Here is a 13,743-nt window from a genome sequence, read left to right on the forward strand (position 1 = left end):
TTATTGATGTCCCATCCCGTGGCATAGGTCAAGTCACTTATCTTCTCTGTCTCAGTTTCCCCATGTGCATAGAGTACTTACTCATTTATGTCACAGGATTACTGTGTGGCTTAGTTAATGCTGCATAGCAATTAACCATATTAAATATTTTGTTTAGACTTAGCTTTTGATTCTCAAATATAATACTAATAAATATTCACAAGATACCATTTCTAAGAAACTCCCATTGAAACAGAATTGACAGTGGGATCTGGTTGATATCATACCTGGGATTACAAAGGTACCTTTTTCAGGTTCTCAAAATACTTCAGAAAAAATAATTCAGGCCTTCTCAGCGTCCTTTTGCGGATGGTAATTACTATTGTCTCATTTTACACATGGGGTAGTAGACACACACGCTGCTATGATGGGGATGGTATAAACACAGAGAGATTCACACAGAGAAAGAAGAAAATCTGCTAACTGCTTTTGATATTGTCATGTGGGTGACCCCTTTCTATCAGGGTCTATGTCTACACTGGCATGATTTTCCGGAAATGCTTTTAATGAAAAAGTTTTCCGTTAAAAGCATTTTCGGAAAAGCGTGTCTAGATTGGCAGGACGCTTTTCCGCAAAACCACTTTTTGCGGAAAAGCGTCTGTGCCAATCTAGATGTGCTTTTCCGCAAAAAAGCCACGATCACCATTTTCGCGATCGGGGCTTTTTTGCGGAAAACAAATCTCTGCTGTCTACACTGGCCCTTTTGTGCAAAATTTTTTGGAAAAAGACTTTTGCCCGAACGGGAGCAGCATAGTATTTCCGGAAAAGCACTGACAATCTTACATGAGATCGTCAGTGCTTTTGCAGAAATTCAAGTGGCCAGTGTAGACAGCTGGCAAGTTTTTCCGGAAAAGTGGCTGATTTTCCAGAAAAACTGGCCAGTCTAGACACAGCCCCGGTGTGTCTAGACTACAGGTTTTTTTCGAAAAAATGTCCCCTGCGTCTAAACTGCTGCCTTTTTCTTTCGAAAGTAAATCGAAAGAATGTGGCAGTTTTTTTGACCATGGAAAACCTCGTTTTCTGAGGAATAACGCCTTTTTTCAAAAGTGCTCTTTTGAAAAAAGGTACTATGTAATGCTAACTGTGCTTTTTTGAAAGAGAGCATCCAGACTGCCTGCATGCTCTCTTTCAAAAAAGCGGCTTGCTTTTTCGAAAGTACTGGTTGTAGTCTAGACACTCTTTTTCGAAAGAGGCTTGTAGTCTAGACATAGCCTCAGTGGCTTTGAACTCTTTCCTTTCCGTCAGACTTGGGGTGGAAGAGACCGCATCTTTCTTTTGGGGAGGCAGGCATTCCCCCAGAAATCACTCCAATGTACAGCTGGTCAGAAATTTTCCACAAAGCCATTTTTTTGGGTCAGAAAATGTTGATTAATCAAAACCAAAATAGAAATCTGTTAGAAACCTGCCTGTTTTCCTGCCAGTTCACCAGGGAGTCCAGGCTTCTAGGGTCTGCAGCTGTAGGGCAGCCTCCAAGTCAGTGTCCCAGAACTTGAAGGCTATAGTGACTGGAGGTAGGAAGCTCTGGCTCAGTCCAAGGCTTCCAGGCTCCCTGCTGCACAGCTGGCAGCTCTGGAAGAATCAGCTCTACCTGGGGCTTCCAGGATTTAGTCTTTCAGCTCCTCTGCTTGTTGCCAAGCTGCTTCAGTGCCCAAATTTTAATGTTGTGCATCCCCCTCCCCCTCCCCCCCGTGGGGTAGAAGGTTCTGATTCATCCTCATTTTGGCCGAAAATGCTAAACATGGGTAATCAAAGCTGAGTATGAGAGTGGCAGTCCTCATTGTCACCCTTATACTCCATCTGTCTTTTGTGACCCAGCCATGTGAATAGCCTTCTCCTTCAAGTCTCTACTCTCAAGGTATGGGTATTGGGCCTTTAGGGAGTACAGTGTCTGAAAACCAACAGGCTCATAGTGCCCTTTGGGCAGTTGCCCAGCCATTTATTTTCCAGACGAGGGGAAAATTCACCCATGCACTGCTTGGAGGTCAGCTGGAAGGTGGGAGCAAACTCCTTCAGCATGGTGATGGGGTTTTGAGTCAAAAAATAAAACTTTTCTCAGTTCGTGCGGAGTCTTAGGCCCAAAGATTTTCCTCAGATTCTTAAAAATCTTGTAGCTGTGTTCTTGAAGCTGTGTTCTTTCAGTCCCCTGTTCTTTGCAAATAACTCTCACCTCAAACCTGACAAACGATAGCAAATACGTTGCTCATAAGGTATTTGTCCATAAAGGGTAACATGTAAGATCTCTATTGAAAGCTTGAGGCTTATCAAGCTACCTAATTACTGTGTGATGTGGATATGGGTAATATTTAAGGAATAAGGAAATTCCTAATTATTCCTAATTATTGTGTGACGTATATTAAGGATGTCAATGTCTAGTTGACTACTCGATTAACCAATAACCCTGGTCTTAGCAGTTAATCCTGTCGACTACACGTGCACACACGCACACACCTTGGAGTCTATGTATCAGAAGCAGCAAGGTGGAAGAAAGGTGGGAGCAGGTACCTATGGGGAATCTGCTTTTAAGCTGGCTTCCCACGAGTACCTGATGCCATGGAGCCACCTCCCCTCTTTATCCAACACTGCTGCCTCTGATAGGAGCCGGTACATGCAGGAAGCTGCGTGTATCAGCTCACGTGAAGCCATTTGCCTCCCTGCTGCTGCCTCTCTATCAGAAGCACCAGCATGGGGAGGAGGCGGGGGGGAGGAGCCAATACATGTGGGGAGCTGTTTTTTAAACCGACTCTCCGTGTGTGCCAGCTCTGCAGAGCCACCAGCCTCCCCCCCTTGCTGCCTCCCACAGAGGAAGGGAACCAGGCAGGAACCGGTACTGAGGGGGGGAGGGAGCCGGCTTAAAAGCTGGTTCCTGAGAGCTGCCTGCCCTCCCTCCTGTAGAAGCTGTAGAAACCATTTTCATGTTTAGCTAAAAGCCATCTTGTATATTAGAAACCATTTCAGCTTTTCTCTCAACCACGTAGACCAGAGTGAACTTTCTGTCACCCCGTGAGAAGAGGCCTACAGGATGGGCTATTGGTATGTGTTAATTGGGCTGGTTGGGACAGGAGATGTACTCCCTCGCACCTGTCCGCAATCTTGTTGATAAGGTTTGGTTTTTCCAAATTTAATTGAGGATTTCTGTAATTGGATGCCCTGACGTCAGACTGTTTGGCTAAGGGTATAAAGATACTAGGATTGATTGTATTAGCAGCCTTACTGGGTCTGGCTCTGCTGTAACCACGTTTGGCTCATGCTGTGTTAGCTGTTTGTTAGCTGTTTGTTAGCTGCCTAAACACAGAGGAGCGTGTTTTTGCTTCGACACTCCCCATGATGCTGCCTCTATTAGAGGCAGCAGCTTGGGGGTAGGCAGAAGAGGTGCGAAGCTCCTTGCCAGAGGAGGCTGTGAAGGCTAGGACTATAATAGAGTTTAAAGAGAAGCTAGATAATTTCATGGAGGTTAAGTCCATAAAAGGCTATTAGCCAGGGGATAAAATGGTGTCCTTGGCCTCTGTTTGTCAGAGGCTGGAGAGAGATGGCAGGAGACAAATCGCTTGATCATTGTCTTTGGTCCACCCTCTCTGGGGCACCTGGTGCTGGCCACTGTTGGTAGACAGGATACTGGGCTAGAAGGACCTTTGGTCTGACCCAGTACGGCCGTTCTTATGTTCTTATGTCCATTGCAGGCCCCGTTTTGCCCTGGTAAGAGGCTACTCCATTGGATGCTGGTGCAGCCTCTTCTATGGTGAGTTCGGGCCCCCACAAGGTCAGGGGCTGTTACCGCCCCATGCTGCTGCCACTGTATCAGAGGCAGCCTTGCAGGGAGGCAGGTGGGAGCTGGTGTGCACGGAGAGCCAGTTTTTAAACTGGCTCCCCTTGGGGACCAACTCCTGCCTGCCACTTTGCCCTGCTGTCTCTGATACAGAGGCAGGAGCACAGGGTGGCAGGGGGCTCCCCAGAAGTGGGTCTGGGAGGGCACTGCTTGTCGGTCCCACCCCTGGGGACTATCAAATAATCGTGCAACTGATAATATTTTGTGTGGTTACACAATTATTCATTTACATGGTATCTAACATCCCTACTGTGTATGGGTAACATTTAAGGAATATTGCAGCTCTGTTGTATATGATGCCTGGAGCTGAGACCTGGCTTGACATGAGTAATTAACACTTGTGCGGAGACCTCATTCTTTGTAAGAAAGGATAAGAGAAGTAAATTAATCAGCAGGCTAAAAAGAGAACATATGTGCTAAATCAGAAAAGTAAATAAGTCAGTAGGCTAAAAAGACAGAATGTATGAGCCAGCTAGGATAAGAGGGAGAACACCCAGGGAACTACTGGTTATGAACTAGATAATAAGGAACAAAATGAGTTAAAATATAGAGATGAGATAAAGACAACATAACATGGACAGCATGTGGGAAAAGAATGCAGTACAGGTTGTACCTCTATAATCTGGAACTCTCTGGTCCAGCAACATCCGTGGGTCTTCAGACCATGGATGTTCCAGGATCAGAGAATCCCAGCATGCTGCAGGGGGTGGGGGAGCTGGAGCCTGGGTTGATGCGGGAGGTGGAGGACGATGCACAGCCCAGCTAGGCTGGGGGGGAGGGGAGCGAGATCCAGGAACCCCAGTGCGTCACTCAGTTGGGCTGTGTGTGGGGGAGCTGGCTTGGGGCTCAGTTGGGCTGTGGGGACGGGGTGGAGGCTCAGCTGGACTGCAGGGAGGAGGGGGGAGGCCAGGAAGCCCAGCGGGGTGGTAGGAAATGAGGGGGCCGGCAGCAACAGAAATGACCTCCCCTGCCCCAGCAAAATCCCTCATCCAAAACCAGTCAGGTCACAAGTGTGCCAGACTAGGGAGTTCCAACCTGGACAGGGATTGGCTTCTGTTAAGAACCAAGCCAATCGTAAAATGTACGATACAATATACAGTTGTGTAAATGTGTATAAAGAGAGTTTCTGTAAAACTCTGGAGCTTTGACGTACCCTGCATCCATCCTTTCTGTGTTTGAGTCTGATCAACTCAGCATAGAATTGCTGTATGCCAAATAAAGATATCTGAGAGATGGAGACAGGAATCATATTCCGCTCTTGGGAAGCTTTAGTAGAAAGAGATCTCTGAGAGAATCCCAATAATGACCATTTGGTCTTTAAGGTTAAAAGGAGACACCAGGGAGTGATATTACTCCATGATAGCCTGTCTATGCTGGAGGGAGTCATCACCCTCTCTGCTTAGCCAGGGAGATAATGCAAGGCTCAGTGGTCTACCATTGCCAACACAGAATGAATAATGGAAAACTATAAAAGATAGATGCAAACAATCAAACCACGTGGAGGTTAATAAAAGGACCATAACAACAGAGATGGGATCACCCTGCCTATGAATAGAGACAAAAGACTCTTTCAATATAACACAGAATAGGGTGAGACACTCAGGATCCATTTGCTGAGGAGGCATCTTGTACAGCGGGTATTTTTCATGCACAATTGGATCTTAATTCCTATGAAATCAGCTCTTCAATGGACTGAACTTTGGGGAGAAAGCTACTTTATTAGATAGGGAAAGTAACTATTGGTAACTATAGGCCCTCAGCATTTTATAATTTTGTTGTGCATTATAACCATTTGTTTCTATCACTTTCTGTTGTTTTGAGCAGAATTGCTATTCTCTCTTAAACAGGCCTTCATGTTAGAAGTACTTCGTGTTATATCAGAGTAGTGTTTGAGGTAAAACTGCTGAACTGGAGTATACTACTCATTTGGGAAGAGGATCTGGGATTTCTGTGATTAACCAGTGTCAGGGAAATGTTTCAAAAGGACACAGGTTAATCTGCCAGGCAAGACAGGGTTGGCATAAGCTGGAGAAGAGTAATTGAGTGGCTGAGAGGCTGGTGGTATAAGGGAGCTAACACTCAGCTACTATAGGCAAGAATCCCCACAAAGTAATTCACAGTCTTAGGTATCCTGAAAAGCATCACCCATGCTCATGGGGAAAGTTTCATCCTATCTTGCACAGCTTATGGTTGACTTATTCTCTAAAGATTGAGTGTGACAGACCCCTTCCCTCATGCTTTATGAAATAAACTTGTGGACACAAATATGCATAAGTTGAAGGTGCTTTGGACAAATGATCTCATGTAACCTATCAATCTTCATGACATAATCCACAGGATCTATATATCGTATTTTGGTGTATGTATCATTCTTGTGTGTAAAGTTAGACATATGGAATATGGAATGCTTTATGATTTTAAATGTGTAAATGGAAAGCCATCAAGGGTGTTTCTAAAGTCTGGGCAATTGTATGCAAATAGCCTTTTGTCCTTAAGTCCTAGCAGTGTTTGGGCTGAGGAAATGACACGTCAACCCCAACTGGAGGGGTGGAATGTAGAAACAGAATTCCCACCCAAAGGGAATCAATCAATTATCTTACCCATTACAAAGATAGCTTCCCCAATTATCACCTCTAATATCATTAGCTCACAGGCACTTACCTTCCCTCCCTCCCCACCACCACCACCTTCTGTTCTGAAATTTGATTTGTCCTTTTCATATGTGTTCATTTTTTTAATTGTATCCTTTGGTATATATGGTTGTGACAATTTTCTTCCACTATTTGATCTGAGGAAGTGGGTCTGGCTCACGAAAGCTCATCACCTAATAAACCATCTTGTTAGTCTTTAAAGTGCTACATAGTCCTGTTTTTTGTTTCACCCAAAGGGAATCTTTAAAAACTAGCAGGATTGGTCTTTGGCTGGCTGGCATGGCACATCCAAGGAAAAGAACCAAAGACCTCAGAGAAGAGATTTCCCCTGGGTTTGAAGACTTATCTGGGAAAGGAACAATTTTAGGGTAAGTTTGTATTGAGGTTTTGGTGTAGAAATAGCTAAGTGTTTCCTGTTATTTTAAGTTTGTAATCTGCTTTGCTCTGCCTGTTCTCACTTATAACCACTTAAATTCTACTTAATAAAATCACTTTTATTTTCTATCAACCCCGGTGCAAATAATTTTTACCAGGAGGGAGGGGGCAATCAGTGTGTATATTCCCCCTTTCATTGTTAAAGGGGGCTTACCTATATAATTCATTTGGGATTCTGATACCATCTGGGGAGTGGCATCCCTGGAGGCTGGGCCCAAAACTACATTTTTCTTGGACCTGAAGGGTTTCAGTGTCTGTACTGCTTCTCGGAGGGGTCATTGATCTCAGCTCTGTGTCTTGGCTGGGGGAGACCAGGGAGCTGGCCCAGCAGGACAGAACGGTGAGAAGCCCCAGAGAGCAGGAAGGCAAGTGTCAATGTCCTTGCCAGCACCCCGGAACCCCCGCCCCCCCAGGGTCTTCTGTGACTGCACTATCACAATGAGGATTTTAGAAAATCTACTACCCACAAAACAGATATTGATTCAAACAAAAAGCCCTAAATGGAACTCCCACACTCAGGGCTCCAGCCTGCTTCCTACTAGCATTAGGAAGCATAAAAATTCCCTCATTCTCTCTTCTCTACAGCTCTCAAGTACCCCCAGGAGTGTTCCTGCTTAGTTCTTATTTATGGAATGTATATCAGGAGACTATAACCCTGCCAACACCATTTCTGTAACAGCGTAGCTGGCACATTGTGAACATCAGAGTGAACATGTGTGCGCGCGCATGCATGCACATACACACAGTTGAATCAATGTTAGTAAGAGAACTGCTGTTGACAGAGACAACAGAAAATAATCTGCCTGTTCAACTTATCACAAATGCTGAAGCTTTTTAAATCAGTGAGAAATAAAAGAAAGAAATTAACAATACCTTACATCACTGGAACTATGCATATTGTTCAGTTTTATTTTCTAGTGGCTGACTGATGGGGGCATGAATCAGCTAGAATAAGCCAGAAGACAAAGTGCTGATATTTCATGTTCTCAACAAAGGCAGTTTATGGTGAAATGCTGTCAGCATGCAGCCTCATTTCTCCCTATAATTATGAGTGTGAAATAAGCAGTTTGTAATTATAGTTATGGTGTGAGATACAGCTTTCCCAGTCATGCACCTTTCACTGATATGGGTAGTCTCACTGAAGTTTATAGGACTACATGAATGATTAAGGATTAATCACATGAGTCAGGACTGTCAGATTTGCCTCCAGGCATGTAAAGTGTAAATAACTGTCCCCTGGAAGTTCCCTCTTTTCTGACACATAAGTCTGATATATGTTAGAAATAAAGAAATAAACAAAGAAATAAACATCATCACTTTAGCTTGTTTGTTGAACCATCTTCAGTGTAATTGACCCTCAAATCAGCTCTTCATATTTCAATAGAGTCTATTGGTTAATGCAGGAGAAGGGAAATCGAAACTCCACAGTTCTATACACTGGCTTGCAAGTCATTTAATCTCAGGATCTCTGTGGGTATGTCTACATGGTAGTTAAACACCTGCAGGTGGCCTGTGCTAGGTGACTGGGGCTCAGGACTGTTAATTGTGTTGTAGACATTTGGACTAGGGCCCTGTGAGATGGAAGTGACCCAGAGCTTAGGCTGCAACCTAAGTTGGAGAATTCACACTGCAATTACACAGCCCAGCAAGCCTGAATCAGTTGGCATGAGCTGGTGTTTAACTGAAGGGTAGACATACTGTACCCTGTTCTACACCTCCCCCATAGAATGGGAAGGATGTTGTCAGGCTTAAATACAGTTTGTAAAGAGCTTTAGTTGTTAGCAGTTATGATACCATGCTAATAAAAGGCCAGATTCTGAGTTCATTTCAGGTGTGTCCGTCTGGAATGATATTAAATTTGATGGAGTTAATCTGAATTTATAATTGCACAATCAAGTACAGAATATGGTACAGAATGGTAGGCATTCTTAGACTGTGGCTTCCCTCTGCTGAGAAGCTGGATATGAGTCAACAGTAGGGCCCTCGACTATAGGAAGGATGTGGATGCATTGGAGAGGGTCCAGCGGAGAGCGACCAAAATTATTAGGGGCCTGGAGCATATGACCTATGAGGAGAGGCTGAGGGAGTTGGGTTTGTTTAGTCTACAGAAGAGAAGAGTGAGGGGGGATTTGATAGCAGCCTTCAACTTCCTGAAGGGAGGTTCCAAAGAGAATGGAGAGAGGCTGTTAACAGTAATGACAGATGGCTCAAGTTACAGTGAGGGAAGATCGAGGTTGGATATTAGGAAAACCCATTTCACTAGGAGGGTGGTGAAGCACTGGAATGGGTTACTTAGGGAGGTTTTTAAGTCCCAGTTTCATAAAGCCTTGGTTGGGATGAGTTAATTGGGGTTGGTCAGGGCACTGGACTCGATGACCTTCTGAGGTCTCTTCCAGCCCAAGGATTCTATGATTCTGTTTTTCACAATTCAGAAACTTACTATCATTTTTATGAGTCAACCATTATTTAGCCAGTAAGCAGTGGAAGATATATACAATGGGCCTCCCCAGAATAGGGGAGCAAAATCTGGAGATTGCTTTGGCTTTTCCTGCTACAACCCAGCTTTTCTGACTATAGAAAATGATTAGCTAGTTTTTAATAAAGTAGTCTCACTTCCAGTTGCTGCACAGGTGCACAGCATAATACTCCATTAGCATTTTAATTTCTGTCACTCCTGAATAAAGTAAGAAGCACATTGCTGCTGTAATAAAGATATGTAACTAAGCTCAGTTCAGTGAAGCTCTGCCTTGCTGTGGCATAACACTACCGGGATCTATCTATTTATAAAGGCAGCCAAGAGACTATTTCTCTTGCAGCTGGCTTTTGAAGAGTCTAGAATTTTTTTCCCCTCACAGAATGCTGTTTGGAACAGAGCTGTGCAAATAACTAGTTTGGGTTTCGAGTGATGTTGTTCATTAGCAGCAGAATTCCAAGATTTCCCATCCTTCAGTGGAATGAGTTTTGTCTTGTGCACCAGGGCTCGGGCCAGGGGATGCAGGATTCAGGGCAGGGGGGAGCTCAAGATGGGGGTTGAGAGGTCGAGGAGGTGGCAGCTGGAGCATTCCTCTAGAGGTTCCTTGCAGAGAGTGGGCCGGGAACTGTGCTGCCCAGCTCCCAGGAATCTGCTCATTGGGGGGGAGCACAGCTGGGCTGCCCAACCTCTGGCCAACCCACAGCTCTTTATGGGAGGAAGGACTGGGGCTGGGCTGCTCCGCTGCCTCAACCGATGGGTGAGAGGGGAACTGAAGCTGCGTTGCTCAGTGCTCCCAGCTGCTGGCCAGCAGCTCCTGGGGTAAGGCGGACAGTGCTGCTGGCTGGATGCTGCCTACCTGGCCAGTGCTGCCGCCAAGAGCCAGGGGGAAAGGTTTCAGGCCATGCGACGGCTCCAGCCCCAGCTGCCGGAGCAGCTGCCGCCACCTGCCATATGGTGGCTCCAGTTGGAGCCAGGGCTGCCAGAACTACCGCCGCCCACCACGCAGCCCCACCAGCCGGGCTGTGGCATCCCGCCTACCGTAGCTGGAACCATGACTGGTGAGGCTTCACCAGCAGAGACAGCCTCACCGCACCCCAGCTCCAGCCAGAGCAAAGGGGGGCACGGCAGCCACATGCTGCCATGTGGCCCTGACAGAACCCACCAGGCCACCACCACAACCATTCACCTTCCAGTCCAGCAGGAAAGTGAGTGGTAATAAGTGCTGCTGCGCAGATCTGCAGGTGAGGTGGGCAGGCCTTAAATTCCATACATGCAGCCGTGCAGAAATGCAGCTTAGAGGGAACCCTGATTAGCAGTGCCAAAAATATTTTTAAAAATCTGAATTTTTGGGGAATTGAAAATTCTGAAAAAAATCCATGTCCGGTTCATGGATACATTTCCTTTGACAGAACAAAATATTTCATTTCAATTTCACGTTTTTACCCTTTTTTTATATAAAAGCAGTAAATCTGGAAACAAAGGGTTAGATTCACAAGGGGACTTAGATGCCAGTCACAAAAGTGAGGAGTCAGTGGGCCAAAGGGAGAGTTAGAATTACTATTTACTTTGGTAATTAGGGCATGCCCAGTTTCCAGTTCTTGCTTCAGTTAATTATACAAACTAGAACAGCTTCAAAATGGAGAGAGACCTATTCCAAGATAGCCAATAGCTGACACTCTAGGGAAGAGGGGAAACCTTCTTGCAAGTCTCTGCATTAGACTGGAGATTCCCCCTTGACTTTCCCACATCCCAGGTAAGCACCTACCCACTGTACTATTGGATTGTGTAGGGGAAGGCACAACCTTCTTGGTTTTGTGAATGCCATTTAAATCCTGTTGTGAATCTAGCTGGAACAAGCAAAACATTGGACTTAAAAATGTCCCAGTGTACCATTTTGATATTCCTGATTGTATTTCTTTTTATACTGAAGCAGTTCTCCAGCTCTAGTTCTGGACATTGTTGTTGGGAGGGCTAATGACTTCTGTTACATGCAACTGAGTTATCAAGTTGAATTTCCAGCCAGTCTGATCTAGCTGATGAGCCGCCTGCATCTGTTATTTCTAAGGCATTGTTCTCCATGACAGTGAGACTCCTACAACATACTGAATAGCTCCAGTTACTCAGTGCTTCATTTGTGCCAGGATTCACAAGGGCTGAGCACCCCTCGGCTTGGTAGTTCACAGCCCCAGCACTTCAGAGTCGCTGCATCAGTTATGAATAGAGCCTTGTGCGACACAAAATTTGTATCCGCATCTGCAGAAATTATCTCTGGAGATCCACATCCACATATGTGCATATAAAGCTGATATCCACAGATTTGCAGGGCTCTAGTTATGAAAGTAAGGGTGTGTCTAGACTACCTAGTTTTTGTCGACAAAACTATACCAGCGTCTACACTACCGCTGAGTTCTGTCGACATGATGTCGACAGAACTCAGCAGTTTTGTCGACGCTGGTATACCTCATTTTACAAGGCATAACACCTTCTGTCGACAGAACTCTGTCGACAGAAGGTGTTATTGCCTGTAACACTGCGTCCAGACTACGGAGTTCTGTCGACAAAGCAGCTTGCTTTGTCGACAGAACTCAATGTGTCTGGACGCTCTTTGTCGACGGAAGTTTTGTCGACAGTATCTGTCAACAAAACGTCCGTCAACAAAACGCGGTAGTCTAGACGTACCCTAAAACAACTGCTTGAGCCCCAGCACTAACTTGCTTAAGCCCTGGCACTTCTTTCATTACAAATTAAGCACTGCAATTACTTTGTCCACACTTGCAATGTGTCTCGCACATGTCACTCAGTTTTGGGCTGGTCTCGAAGTATTTCACTTTCACTGCTCTGAATTACCGACAACAGGAATGTTGAAAGTGAGAGAAATTGAGGTCAGAGAAAATGGGCCCAGTTCTCTCCTATCTTGCCCTTGTATAGTCATTTACACTTGTCCAGTATTCAATATTCACTTTGTTCATGGGTGAATGATTACTCAAAGTGCAAAGCAGTGGAGAATCAGGTCTGACAACCAGCCATAAGCAATTCACAACCAGTATTCATAGGTAGATCCTAGAAAAGGAACAACCTCATCTTCTCAGGGTTAGAAAATATACATTTAAATGCAAGTTGCAGGAGTGCAATATGATAAAAAAGATGTCCATGTAGCAGCCAGCTGTCAGTTTCCAAAAGTCATGCTCTGTCCAACTTTTTAAAAAGTACACTGACCTTACTCTCATTTGTAGTCGGAGTCTATCACTTCAGAGTAAATAAACTTAATATTTTTTGCACATTTAGCAAACTGCCAGTTCATTCTAAGTTCAATCAGAATAAGACTGGAAAAAATTGTTAGGGGGATGTTCTTGCAATTTCCTCACTTTGCTTCAGGACAGATCTGTGAATGATTACAAGATTTGACTGCTGCTCTCTGATAGAAAGAGGAAATTATCCTAGAAAAAGATTTTTTATCCCTCCACTTCAAAAGTTTGTTATTTTTAATAGCTGTTTAGTCTTTTCATACAGTTAGGTCTTCTCCACACAGCAACCATTTACAGGTTGGGTTTTTTTCACTGGTTGGGGCACTGTTGATGAAATACACTGCTGGTACTCACGTAACACTAATCAGATGCTTAATTAGGTGATAATCACAATAACATTTGATTAAGTCACAATGAAGATTGCTGGCATATTGTTAATGGATCTGGGGAAATGTTGGGTCTTTGGCTTTTTTCACAATAGCAGCAATATGAAAGAACCACATGGGCACAGGGAGTCTAAATAACTGTGTTTGCTCAAAAAAACAACAAATGGTTGTGTTGGTTCATTATCTGTATAACATGCAAGGCCAAACTACATATACACACTACTGCTTTGGTAGGGTTCCTGATGACTTATGAAACACAGAAAACAGTGAGGGCCATTAATGGACTCACAAACTGCTTAAAGCATATTACCAACTTTCTATAAACTACATGACTAGCATGTGTGGTGGTGTAAATTACAAAGCTTGGAATATGCTGACTGTCCCTGTATAAATGGGACATCTGGTCACCCTATTATGCACAGAAAATGTCATGGGAAGTTTGACAATAAGAAAACACAAATGGGAGCGTGAAACAGCCGCCTCACCCACAACCAAGAGTAGGCTTCTGTGTCCTCCTCTGCAGATTCCCCCTGTGCACCCAACAAGCCCTCCCAGCCTTTCAGCAGAACCTGCAGTAACGTGTCCTCTGCTGTTGTGACGCCAACCGCTTGTCCCCTCACGTCCTTACGGCCCTGAGATGACAGGTGAGAAGGGCACCTACGCGTTGTGCTGCAGTGACGTCACGCGGCAT

General features: G+C 44.8%; 1 protein-coding gene across 2 annotated transcripts in view; it reads right to left on the bottom strand.

Moving 5' to 3' along the window:
- Positions 1-13,700, bottom strand: part of CCNA1 (cyclin A1) — an 87,659-nt gene extending 73,959 nt beyond the window's left edge. Inside the window, exons 1-2 of one of the 2 annotated variants that reach the window (XM_075919166.1) lie at positions 13,622-13,700; positions 7,822-7,987 (exon numbers count right to left, since the gene is read on the bottom strand). In XM_075919166.1, coding sequence (XP_075775281.1) covers positions 7,822-7,844 — 23 coding nt within the window. In that variant the 5' untranslated portion in view covers positions 7,845-7,987; positions 13,622-13,700. Of the gene's footprint in view, positions 1-7,821; positions 7,988-13,537 lie in introns of both variants that reach the window. The other variant, XM_025183323.2, reaches the window with a different exon arrangement.
- Positions 13,701-13,743: the final 43 nt, after the last annotated feature.

This window comes from Pelodiscus sinensis, chromosome 1 (genome assembly GCF_049634645.1).
Source record: "Pelodiscus sinensis isolate JC-2024 chromosome 1, ASM4963464v1, whole genome shotgun sequence".
NCBI classification, from domain to species: domain Eukaryota; kingdom Metazoa; phylum Chordata; order Testudines; family Trionychidae; genus Pelodiscus; species Pelodiscus sinensis.